General features: G+C 38.8%; 1 protein-coding gene across 1 annotated transcript in view; it reads left to right on the forward strand.

Moving 5' to 3' along the window:
* Positions 1–13,538, forward strand: part of ERICH3 (glutamate rich 3) — a 76,944-nt gene that overhangs the window by 23,506 nt on the left and 39,900 nt on the right. The window contains exon 8 of the mRNA XM_057695329.1: positions 6,914–7,094. Coding sequence (XP_057551312.1) covers positions 6,914–7,094 — 181 coding nt within the window. The remainder of the gene's footprint in view (positions 1–6,913; positions 7,095–13,538) is intronic.

Raw genomic sequence — 13,538 nt, forward strand, 5'->3', positions numbered from 1 at the left:
AGATAAAAATATATATATTTATAGATTCCTTTTACTTGCAGTCTTTCAATGTCTTCAGGCTTTAAATGTGTTTATGCAGCATATGGGTGCTTTGTGTTTATTTTGATCTGAGAATCTCTGTTCGTTTAATAAGTGAGTTTAGTCACTGATTTATTTTATTTTATTTTGTGGTATATTTAGATTTACTTCTACCATGTTAATTTATATTTTCTACTTACCAGGATTTTTCTTTAATAGTAGCACTTTACGTTATTATTGCCTCTTCCTCAAAGCCTCCCTCTCTTGCCTCCTTGGAGCTCTACTTTCATGGTTCTTTGCTCTCTCCTTTTACCTCTTGTCTTGCTCCTCTGTGTCTCTTTCATTTTCACCCATTAGCCTGGCCATGACCACAGGCTTAGACCTTGACACTTGTCTTTCTGTCCAAAATGTGGTCATCTTCCTACATGGCTTTAGTAGCTTTCTAGCTGTCTCTTAGATTTGTCACTAGCTCCTAGATCCTGGGGTTTAGAATAAAATTGGCGCACAGGGGTAAATTATGCATTTTTATTTTAGTATTTAGATTTATTTCATTTCAATCTAGAAAAGAGTCATTTAAGGAGAGGAGGTGCTCATGATTAATTTACAAATTAAATTCATTCTTTCACTTCATGACCACCATCCCAAAGCATCCTTCAAATGCTCTTAAAAGAAAGAGATAAAAGAAAGAGGCAAAGAAATATGGCTTGCTGGTGGCCCATCTGTTCCTCTGTGAGTGTGTGGAACAGGGTCCCTGGCTTCTGTGGTCTGTGTCTCTAGGCCATGATCCATGAAGCCAAATGACAGAGTGTAGATTTTACGGCACAGCACATTGTTTCTGTGACCTGTTGCTTTGTAATGTGGAGATATAATAACTGCAGAGCTTATAATGCTTTTATAGAATCTCTGATACTAGTTAGATGTTGCTCTGAGGTTTACCTCACCCATCTGCAGATTTTTGTGTTTCCATGCAGGACTGCAGGTCACCTACTCCACACATCAACCTGCTGAAAATGTGGATGGTCCTATAAATAGTGTTTATAGATGGAAAAGTACAGGCTTTCAAATAAGAATCTACTTAATCATTTATGCTTATCAATTATGAAAATAGAACAGAGTTTGTTTTAATTTTTTATATGTTTTTATGAAAGGGAGGGCAAAGAGCTTCTCCAGGCATGAACTAGTCTGGGGCTGTTTGATCGAGGCCCCCTATCCACCTTCTAGACTCCAGATAAGCCCTGTGCAATTACAGATGCCTGAAAGATGAGTAGGAAGTTAGCAGATTGAATCAGGAAGCAGAGGGTTAAAGGCAGGAGGGGGAGAAGAGAGTAAGCAGAGTCCACTTCAGTAGTAGTAGATTCTATATAAAGATGTTAAATCAAACTTTGTAGAATAGCTCCCAACATGTTTCTCCCCTGCTTAAAACCTTTCGCTAGCTTCCCCTTTCCTAATGAAAGCGAGTTATCCTTCTGCCTGACTGCTTTAAAATGTCAGTTTTATTATTATTCAGGTATGTTGAGACCTATAGATCAGAAGACGCTTGCCTTTAAAAAGACAGTTTGTCACTTGCAGTTCTCAAGAGGAAGGGACGTGCCTGTTTATTTTAGTCAGGATTCCATCTAGAAGAATATTTGACCACATGTCTGAGCACTGTGGCTCAGCAAAGTTGATAAATAAAATTAACCATCACCCAAGGCCATGCAGGGCCACCCAGAGAAGCACCAGGGTTGTCAGGAGTGGAGGGTAGGAGGAAAAGGTGGGAAAGAGCCTCTGTTGTGGTTTCTGAGGAAGGATTAGGCAACGCAGAGTAAGTAGGCTTAGGATGGGACAGTATGAATGATTTTGGCCTGCTCTGGTGTTGTGCTGTCCTGAGTTGTCTGGTACCTGGTCCCGGGGTAGCAGAATGTTGGCCCAGAAAGTTAGAGGCTGGGGGAGGGTGGATATGGGCTCTCAGTTGGTTAGTTTGCACATGATAAATGTTCTCCCAGGTGTCATTTACTATCTCTAGGAACTGGTTAGTCTTGGGTGAGGTAGTGTTCCAGGGTCAGTAAGTACCCAGATGTCAAAACATCAGAATAAAAGGACATGCTTAGTGTACTAGCATTCAAGGGGTTTCAGGTTTTGGCCCTTTTCCAACTTTTTCTCTGCTCCTTGCCAAGCCAAACTGAACTACTTTCTATACCCTCAACTGGTTGGTCTACCACTTCCCCAATTCAGGTCTATACTTTTTTTAAATTACTTTATGCCAGAAATTCTTCCTCTGTGCATTGCCTGTGAGTGCATGGGAGATAAGAAGAATGTATTTCCATACCCATCTTTCTCTGCCCCTCTCAAAGACTTTATGCTCTACACTGTATTTCTATACATAGTAATAGGATTCCATCTCTTCTTCCCTTCAAAAGGACTTTGTTACTTTTCTTATGTTCCTTAATATATTCTGCTTAGCATAAATACTCATGTACTTTCATTATTTCTTACTTCTACTCCTAGATTATGAAGCTCGTTGAGGGCAGGGATTTGCTTTTGTTTATATTTAATCAAATGTTTATTAGTCCTGTGTTCATAAGTGGGTATTGTTTTATTATCCATGCAAAAAGTAAGCTTTTAGTTATACTTTTTAGCTTAGATAAATATTATGGATATCAATCATGCCTTTCAAATCTAGATCCCTTTTCTCCAACAACAAGTTAAAGCCTAACAGATGTTAGCTTTGTGGGAGAAATTGCACATTTATTTTGTTTGACTTAATTTAAGGAATATTTTAAAATTTTTCTCTCTAGTCAGTACATTATCTTGGTATCTTTTACTCTAAGTTTTTCTCACCAGTAGACTAAGATTTTAGAATGAAAAAGGAAAACATCAGCATGATTTTAATATATGGTAATTCAACATATTTCATGGTAGGCTTGATTTATTTTAGACAAACATTTTCCTTTAAACAATGCTTTTGCTTAAAGTTAGCATTGTAGTTTGGTTACTACATAACTAAAAAGGATTTTAAAACAGTATAAGAAGTCAATTCAACAATCAAAGTACCTTTGCAGCTGGCATTGTGGAACAAAACCCTAGAAGAAAGGAAGAACCAAAAAAGCTTCTGGGAGTCAGGGCAGACCACTTTACTAAGAGGATCTAATTTGGAGGCCTTCTGACCAAAAGCAAAGTCCATCTGGATAATTTATAGCTCTTAACGGACTCAATGAATTCCCTCTGTTGAGGGAGATGAGGAAGGGAATGCTCATGTATCAACTCAGCATCCTCCAAATCTGGAGCTCAGATACCTCCAGAAGGATGGAGGCGTTTGGGGGCATGTCAGGAATTAGCATGAGATATAGGTTACACAGTAGTAAGAAAAACAGGCAAGAGTAAAGTGAAAAGAGGATGCATAGTAAAAGCAAAGGAAGGAGAGGGAAAGAACCAGTTGAAACCAGCGAGAAAGAGAAGGGAAAGAGTAGAACCAAATGAGTATGGTGAAGATAGCTTTCCATAACAACCAGCGGCTTCCTGAACCTTTAGGAAGTGAACACTGCAGCACTTTTCCTCAGGCTGAGTCAGAATGTCCTCTCCTTAAGGCCTGAATCAGAGCCAACATGGGGACTGCCTAACACTCTTTATGGTCAGGCTTTTTATCAATCTCCATCAAGGCTCAATCAACAAAGGTGGTGTTTTGTTTAACAAGACACTGTGAATCAGTTTTCGTGCTCTGGTACCTATTGAGTTTCTGTAAATGTAGAAAGCTTCTGATTTAGGGTGGGGTCAATCTGCTCTTGTCTTAGCAAAGGACGGAATGTGAAATTCCTCATTGTTTCATGGCTGTGTCCAGGCAGATCAATGTTTATTAGGCCTTTACTAGGTGTCAGCACTGGCAAGACACTGGGGGCAAAAAGATCAGTAAGATACTGTCCTTATCTACTGAGAGAGAAGAATACAAGGAAATAGTTCAATGCCATGTGACTTACACAGTTATATAGGCCTCGAGATTAAAAACATGTTGGTTATGTTTGGGCCACTACAATTAGTTCGGTTGCTGGACCTTTAGCTGTCACACAAGAAATTGCAATAGTTGAAAGAGAGTAGGAGTTAGAGACCCTAAGACATTCTTTACTGTCTGAGGAGTGTTGGCCCTCATCCCATGGCTATTGGGGATCATTGGAAGACTTTAAGTGGGAGGGTCACAGGATCTATTTCGTGACAATAGATCACTCTGATATCCAAGAGGAGGGAGACTTTGAAGAACATCAGGCTAGAAGTGTGGGGACCAATTAGCAGGGTGACCATACATCCCAGCTGTCCTGGAACAGCTCAAATGTATGGTCTTTTTTTCCTAGCATACTAACTAAAGGTTTGTTATGGTGGTTCGGGTTAGACCTTGTGATGTCCAGAGTGCATCAGGGCTTGGCTAAGTAGGTGGAGAGGGGCTGCTGCCCAGCACTATGAACAAGAACAGGCACTTCGACATTCATACAGTCTCTGAAATCCACCTCTCACACAGGCCTGGGGAGGGATAGGGAGACGCCAGTGAAAATGTAGTATAGCCATTGAATGCTAGCGCCGACTGGTTCACCACTCAATTGTCTTGCCATTTATTTGTCAGCTCAGATTGTACTTGCCTGAAAAATCTGAAAAGATATGAGAAGGAACGTCGTAAGCAACTGGTCAAGGAAGTAAGAGAGGTAACCCTTAGTTGTGCAGGGTCTTGAGCCTTGCTTCTGTTCTTGAAATGCAACTGAATTTTCATGGAAGGTTTTGATACGTGCTTGAGGACAGCAGAAAGGGCCGTGAAACCTTAAAATTTCATCAGTCTGGGGTCATTATAACCTTGGAAGATGGTAAGGATAGAGGCAATTTAGTCAACTGCAAGAAACAGTTGTGCGTTTCTTAGTGCATGTATTTAATCATGAGCTGTCACTTGGGCCTCCTGTTAGAACCCAGAAAAGATGCTGGGTAAGTAAGGTGGCAATAATTGGGGAATATTTTAAAAAGGAATGAAGCCACCAGACCCAAGAGAAAAGAGATGCTGCTATCAGGAATACACTTTAGCAGAAAAAAATAAAATATGAACAAGAATAGATGAGGAGGGTGAAGAGCTATCCTTTATTTTATTTTTAAACATTCCTCCATCCAGCTTTTCACTTTGCGCATATGAGGCGGGCCTTTCCTCCACTCTAATCCCACTAATACCTTGTATTTGTGTAGTGCTTATCTCCCAGAAGCCCTTCACAGGGCTAACTCTGAATCCATGCCACTTTAGAAAGTATTGCTTAACAGAGTGGGGCGCTCTTATTGAAGCCATCATATCATTAAATGCGCTAGTGGGAGCCTGGAGCTGGATTTGCCTTAGGCTGGTGATTGTGGGTTGGGCTGCACGTGTGCCTATCACAGGTCCACAGTTGCTTAGGCAAGAGGAAACATAGGATGACTTTGCAACCAGGAGCCAGGCCTGCCATCATCCCTTTGCTTTGTACTGTGACTCAGGGAGATGTTTCTAGTCTGCAAAGAATTATCCAGTTTGCTGATTTACCTTCATGGCTCCTCATGTCCCTGAAATATTTCTTTTGATTATCTCTCTAATTTGGGAGCTTTGTTCATAGGCAAGACAATTTACTCAAATTTTAAATCTCAGACTTTCCCTCCCATTTACACTTTTCGGACTGTCATTTGCAGAATTTCATCAAATTTAATTCCTCTGGTTTTTGCTTCAAAGAAATAGAAGTGAATGAGAAAAAAATTCTCTGAGGTAGAAGGGAATGGCTTTGGAGATGGAAGTATTTTAGTAGTTCCTTCAGAATTTTTTTTCCAGCTTTGTTATTCTTAATAAAATGCATGCTTCCAAGGCATCTGTAATTCAATGAAATGAAACTCAAATAATTGCTTTGGATTCCCTGAAAGTTGGTCTCTTCACATTTTTCATTAAGCTGAATATTGATTTTTAGAAAAGTGAAGTAGATTAAAAGTAATGCCTGGTATCTGTATAGTTCTAGAAGCCTATGATATTCTTACTAGGACCTCTTAAAGTCTCTCAGGGAGCCATTCCTATTTCTCTGCCTGTTCCTGCTTCTCTTTCCTTGTCTTCCTCTTAGAGGTTAGGCAAACACTATGCTTATTCACTACTGTGAAAATACTTCAGGATATGAACCAGGAAGCAAGGCATTGGACATTTAATCTCTGGCATTGTTTATTTTGTACATAATTTAAATTGGTTAATACCATAGAATATCAGATAGGTTTATGAGGTGATATTTTTTGGTTGGGTATATTGTTTGACATTGAGAATAATATTAATAATGTTGGTTTTTCATTGAACTGAATGCCTCCTGTGAAACTAGATAATCCCAGGTACCCAGCAATTGTTCTGATCCTCAGAGTGACCACAAAAATAATCAAACGTGTGCATCTCCCTTTCACAAAGAATAAGCTCAGGGAAGGATGTGTTGTCAGTGCTCAAGTATAAAGATAACATTCAATCACAAAAACAATTGCTAAATCACAGTTACTGTCAATTCGGATTAGAACAAAATCATGTCACCAATTTGTAATTAATTTGATTGAATTTTTATTTGAGAACCTGCTAAAAGAACCAAGAGTAGTTTCCTCTTTGTGTCATTGATATTTTTGTTGCATGTAAAACCCAGACACACAGGTAAGATAAAAGGTGACAAACTTTGTCCAAATCCCCAGAATTTACATTAAAGATACAAAACCAAAATGTATATACGCTATAATTGTTAAAGGTATTTACTTTGTAATGGGTGTGACTTTGTGCACCGTATAAAGATTGACATTTTATAAAGGTTTTGTTGCTAGGTACATAAAAATAGCCTTTTCTCTTCTTTGTATTACAATGTCATCACACTCTGATTAGAAGTTGATTAGTTAAGCCTCCTTTTTTTGTTTATTCTAGGATCCAAGAAGGATTCATAAAACACCACTGCATAGTAATGCAGCTATTACAATGATCTATTTGGGGAAAAATGTGCACCTAGCTTATGATCACTCAGACTTCCGGGATGAAATAAAAGTTTATCAACAGCATTGTGGTGGGGAAAACCTGTGTGTCTACACAGGCAAACTACTTGAAAAAGGTACACATAAAATGTGAACTTTTTAAATTGCTTGCAGTTGATGCTGTAGATAAGCTATTGTGGATGTGATATCAAAATGACTTCAATCACTCTATGAAATTATGCATATCCAGGGACTTATAAACCAGCTGCCTAAAAGTAAATCCAGATTTACTGCTCCATGATTGAAAGTGAAGCAACAATTACTCTTGCAGATTGTGGAAGAAAGAATTTGGTGTCATTTAACCCAGTAACAGATTAATCTTGAGATAGAGATATACGATCATTAAAATGTTGCACCAATAAACTGTCCCCCAAATTACAAGTTAACTATTTGGCTTGCCATAGTGAATTATATCATACATTATTCTAAGAGAAAAATACCAGATTGGCAATTTGTTCTTTAGAAGTATACTGAGATAAAATCACAAATCCAATAAACTTCAGGGAGAATCACACCTAAATAATGCAGTACAAACTTTGGCTAAATGCTTTTGTTACATTTTCACTTCCCTTTGATCATAAATACATGTTTGTTAGCATAAGATCATTTTTGTATCCAGTATAGGATTTCACATATTGTACCAAAGTGGTTTTTTTTTTTGGTCAATATTTAGTTCTGTGGCACAGCAATTAAAAGGAAGAGTTGCTACAGGATTATATTTGTTATTTCCTTGCTTAAGAAACTCTGTTTAGAAAGCAATAGTGTTTTTACTGATTAAAAGAAATATCTATATTTGGGTAATCTAGTATATATAGACTGAGTGATTAAAGGGAGGAGTTGGGGGCACAAGATGAACTGGTTACTTTTGGCTTTTCCGATTTCCCTTATCAATCAAAAACAGTGACTATTAATTTTAAAAAATTCAAGTACTTAAAGAGAACTATGCATGTTTAGGGATCAAATATTGAAAATTTCCCAACATAAGAAAGGATAAACACTTGAATGTTAGTTTCAACTTGAAGTAAAATATTATATATCGTAATGAATTATATACATATGGAATTATATAAGGGACTATACATATTGTATTACAGTGAAAAAACATTTTTCTTTATAAAAATGTACAAAATTTCTTTTTAAAAAATAACGATAGAAACTGTTTTTTCCCATTTCACGTACTTGGCCGAAATGTAATTTTACTTTGTTTCGTTTTGTCGCAACATTTGAGAGTTCATTACTTCCGCAGATGAGGAGAAGGAGAGGCACCCAGAGGAGCAGTGGCTCCCCAAGGTCACACGTGCAGCTCTGGGCAGGGTGGAGAGCAGATCCAGGCCCCCCGACTAGGTGCAGCCCCAGTTAGTTATTCTCCACAGCAAAGGGTTTCCTACATTTTCATCATATAAGGGCTATGAAACCCCTAATGACAGTGATTAGATACACTTATGTTTTAAAAGTACCATTTTCAACTATTAATTTAGAAGAATTGCTGAAATTACCTATATCCTCAAGTTGGAGTTAACATAATGAAACTTTTTCTGGGTCCTAGGGCATGCTTTATTCAACAGAATTCATGTATAATGGCTATTTGGCTACTGGAAAATGTGGTACATACAAATGAAAACAGAATACGACCTAGCGGAATGATTTTCTGGGAGATGATATACACTCTGATAAGACTGCAAAACCAAAGGCTATGGAAGAGTGTTACTTGGCTGAGTGTTACTTTGCTTGCATATTGATCCTGGGACTGACTTTTTGTTATGTCATTGGACCGTCTTGAATAATAGGATGAAATGGGGACTTAAATAATCGAATCCTGTCCACGCAATAATTTTGTCTCAACTTGCTGTTCATTGCCAGGAAATTGTTTAAAATTGAAAAGTTGGGTGGCTCACAGTTGACTTGCGGTTCAGCAATCTTAGCAATTTAGCTGGACTGAAAAAGAATCTGCCCTTTTTACAAATCAAAGCTGTGCATGATTCAGTGAAATGTGAATAGGTTTTAAGAAGATTCCTGTTTTAAAAAAAGGGGCTTCAACGTTATACTTGGGGCAGTACACTCATTAAAAATGTGGCATTGGTTAATTTGTCTTGCTTTTGGATGAGCATAACAGTACAATTAATTATTTAGGAACATGGCAAGTGCATCTTTTATTATCATAGTGATGCATGATGTCTTGCAGTTTGATTTTAGACATCAGGCCACGGACTGATTATTACGTACACCTATGAAGTCATAGAGTATTTCTGTTACTTTAAGGAGTATGTTCTTCACAGGCAGTTTTATTTACCCTTCATCCTTTCAGACAAGGTAGACGTTGGCCTCCTGGGTTCATGTGGCTATGAAGACCAAAGTAACTTTTTTCTGGCTCTCTTATAATCCCTTTTCTGCCCCGTTTTCTTGTATTTCCATAACCTGATCCTGCTGTACTTATTTGTGCATTCCTCACTCCTTCACAAACACAGCAGTGGCTTCCCCAGCCGCCGGCCTCCTGCCCACCTCCCACCCCCCACACACTGTTATCTTATCTTCTCCTGTGCATTGTCTGCAATAGGACAAAGGATTTTAAATTCAAAATTCAAAATCTTATTTTAAATTCAAATCTTACCCACCTTTTAAGATTCAGATTAAGGCTGTGAAGCTTTCTCAGCTGACTTCTAGTCCACTTTATCCCTCTCTGGATGGCTATGGCTCTTAGTCTACACCTAAACCCGAAGTGTTTCATTGTACTTTGATTTATATTAACTGGTTTTTTTTTTTCCTTTTTTCTTTTACTTGTTATCATATATTGATTTTTTTTGTAGTTTTTAAAAATAGGTGTAACTTACATTCCATAAAATTCATCCACTCTGAGTGTGTAATTCACTGATTTTTAGGCATTCTGCTAGGGTTGTACACCCATGATCACAGTTTTGGAGCATTTCCATCACTTCAAAAAGTTCCTTTGTGCCCAGCCTTTGGCAATGAATCCTCACCCTCACAGCCAGCCCCAGGGCACCACTAATCTGCTTTCAGACTCTACAGATTTGTCTTTTCTGGACATTTCCTGTAAATGAAATCATATAATAGGTAGTATTTTGTGTCTTGCTTCTTTCACTTAGCATAGCGTTTTTCAGAGTCATCCATTTGTAACATCTATCAATAGTTGCTCTCTTCTCATAGCACTGAATACATTCCATCACATGGATATACCACATTTTATTCTTCTACCCCAGTTGATGGACATTTGTATTGTTTCCAGTTTGGGACTATTATAAATCATGCTGTAATGAACATACAAAGACAAGTTTTTGTGTAAATAGCAGTAGTTATTTCTCTTGAGCAGCTTCCTAGGAGTGGGTTTAATGGCTTTTTCTTCTTGACAATGGGTCACACCCTTTCTTGTTTCTTTGTGTCTTTTGATTTTTTTTTGTTGTTGTTGAAAACTGGACATTTTAGATCATATATGAGAGCAATTATGGATTCTGAATTCCGACTTTCCCTCTGGAAGGTTATTCTTAGGTTTTTGTTGGGTGTTTTTGTTTAGTAACTTATCTAGAACAAACCTATGAAATTCATGCCAGTTCCTTGGTATACAGCCAGTGATGTCTCTGCTCAGATTTTTTTTAGTTCGGTTTTTATTTTTTAGGCTAATCTTTTAGAGTTGCCTCTGTGTTTTCATGGTTTAGTGATCATCCAGTGATTTGTCAGAAGTTGTGTTCAAGCACTTTAAGCCAGTACAGCCTCCATCTTCTGCCAATGAATCTGTTTGTAGGTTTATTAGTTTCCTGGGGCTGACATCACAAATGTCCCCAAATTTGGTGGCTTAAAACAACAGAAATTTGTCATCTTACATTTTGGAGGCCAGAAGTCTAAAATTAAGGTCTTAGCAGGACCATGCTCCCCCTGAAAGCTGAAGGGGAGAATCTTTCCTTGCCTCTTCCTGCTTCTGGTGATTCCCAGCAATCCTTGGAGTTTCAGGGCATGTAACTCCATCACTTCAACCATGTGCTTCTGTCCTCACACGTCATTCTTCTCTGCGTCTCTGTGTGTGTATGCTCTCCTCTTCTTATAAGGATATCAGTCATTGGATTTAGGACAAAACAAATCCTGGATACTCTCATCTCGAGGTCACATTCGGAAGTTCTGGGTGGTCATGAAATTTTGGAGGGCACTATTCAACTCACTATAGTGGGCTCAGGAGTACATTCAAAGTTCAGGCAGTTTTCAAGTCTGTTTCAACTTTTATTTTCCACCAGGCTCTCGTGATTCCTTTGTACACAGGTGCAAGCTCCCAATAGGACAGGGCTGTGTGAATAGGTTGGGCCAACTCCAATGCATGCTGCTTCCAGTTAGCTGGGATGTGTAGAAAGCTTATTGAATGTGTCTGTGACTGCCTTATGGCCTGTAACTCCCCTGTTAAGTTTCTGGCTAGCCACCGACCTGTTGCTTGCCCTAATTAGAACCACAGTCTTCGGCTAGTAGACCCTCTGACCTTCCCTGTCAGTTTGCCTCCAAGATTGCTGCTGGTTGCTGGTGATGCCACTAACCAAGGTTTTTTTTGTCTTCTGCTCCAAATCAAGTCAGCCTTCACTGACAGTGAAACTGCTGATCATGTATGGCCTGCCCCCCCCCGCTAGAACTACGGTGATGAAATAATGGCAGGAGAGGGTGATGGGAGCAGCCCCAGGCAAGAATGCCACAGATTCCCACTTTTCTTGTCAAAAGTTCAGTCCTTTTTCATGAATAACTGCTGCTCAGTTTGTTCTAAGTCTTTGGTCCATTTCCGAGACAAAGTTTTAAGGGAAGAGGATTTGGCGACCTTACTGTGGAAGTCTGTTACATTGTTTTTGTCTCTCCTGCTAAATTATAATTTCTTGAGGGAGGAGAACACGTTTGATATTTCTTCAGTATTTTTATGTCTCTTTAGTGCCTAAAACAGTGCTAACCACTGTCAGTCAACAACAAGTAACTACATTTTGCAAGTATCCTAGGAGGTTTTCTAATACTGCACATTATAATCGTTAAGACTGCTCTGTGAGGTGGGTGAACTGGGTTACCCCCTCCACTCCACTTCCTCTTCCACTCCCTGTGCCATCCTCATTGTATAGATGAGAATTCTGAAAGGCAACAAAGTTAAATGTCTTATCAAGGCATACTCAACTAATAAGTGAAAAACTGGGACATGGACGAAAATCTTCTGTTTTTTGGTCTATAATATTTCCACTACTCCACACAAAACCCAGCAAGTCAGGGTTGGGAAGTGTCACTAAATTTTTAAATATAAAATTACAAGCTAAATAACAAGCGGCCAAAGGTAGAGGGTGTCAATTCGTGTTCAATAAGTATGAAAACAGTGGAAGAAATGGAATAATAGATGAATGTGCTCTCTAGCCAAGTGGGTACCAAATAGAAGGGCAGTCGTGTCTAGGAGTTGACCTCCTGTGCCCATTCTCTGCATTTCCTTGGCTCTACTCTCTTCCTGGGCTGGGTACTTAGAGAGCTAAGGGGTGTGATGCTGCAGCAGAGTTTATTATATCACACGAATGTCCCATTCAAGTTTCTGTAAAAAGAGCAATCAAACTAGCTTTCTAGTTATCACTTAAAAAGTCCATATACAAAAACAAGTGGATTTTAATATCTATTGTATCTTAGTTTCCCCAGACTCTAATTTACCAGTTTTCTCTTTTCTAGTTTGTTTAATTTCACATCGCAAATACTAAGGTATAAATGATGGAATTACCTTTTCAACAAGTCTACTCTTTAGTATAAGTTGCAGCTGATTTAGATTCTTTAGGGGCATAATGTGATATAAACACAGTGTTTCTAGATGACTCTGAAAGAAGAAAATAATGATTCACTAATTACTTATTGGAGGCCTCCTATGCCACGCTCCTGCGATCTGGGGAAATGAAGATAAATTAGACCACTTTAAACTCTCGTGGATTTCACAAACACGCAGAGCAAGATCAAGGTTCTCAAAGTGTGATCCCTGGACCAGCAGCATAAGCATCCCCTGGCAATTCGATAGAAATGCAAATTCTTATACCCTACGGAATCAGAAACTGGGGTGAGGCCCAGAAATCTATGTTTTCATAAGCTTTTCAGGCGATTCTGATACACACTAAAACTGGAGAACCACTAGTGTGCCATAATTTAATATATTGTAACAAGTGCAACAATAGGAAATATTGCAAAATAGAGACAAAAATTATCAAGCCTATTATTGGTAGAAGTGGAAGAGTCCAGGGAGGCTTATTGTAGGAAGTGACATTAGACATGAGAAGCAGGTTTCTGAGTCACTCTGTAGAATGGAGTTTCTCAGAATTGGGTTTTGGGATGTCTAGGGTGAGACGTCTTCAGAAAGCCTTACGGAGACTTGGAATGATTAAAATTGTTAATTGCAAGCAGTGGTTCTTAATTTACTGGTGAGACTTTTGGGTGGGGGGGGGGGATCAAGAAGGGGTCTCAAATCCAGGCAGAACTGAGACTGGATTGAAGATGGAATAATTCTGCCTCATCCATTTAAGTATCAAGATGTC

The sequence above is a fragment of the Hippopotamus amphibius genome, chromosome 1 (assembly GCF_030028045.1).
Source record: "Hippopotamus amphibius kiboko isolate mHipAmp2 chromosome 1, mHipAmp2.hap2, whole genome shotgun sequence".
NCBI classification, from domain to species: domain Eukaryota; kingdom Metazoa; phylum Chordata; class Mammalia; order Artiodactyla; family Hippopotamidae; genus Hippopotamus; species Hippopotamus amphibius.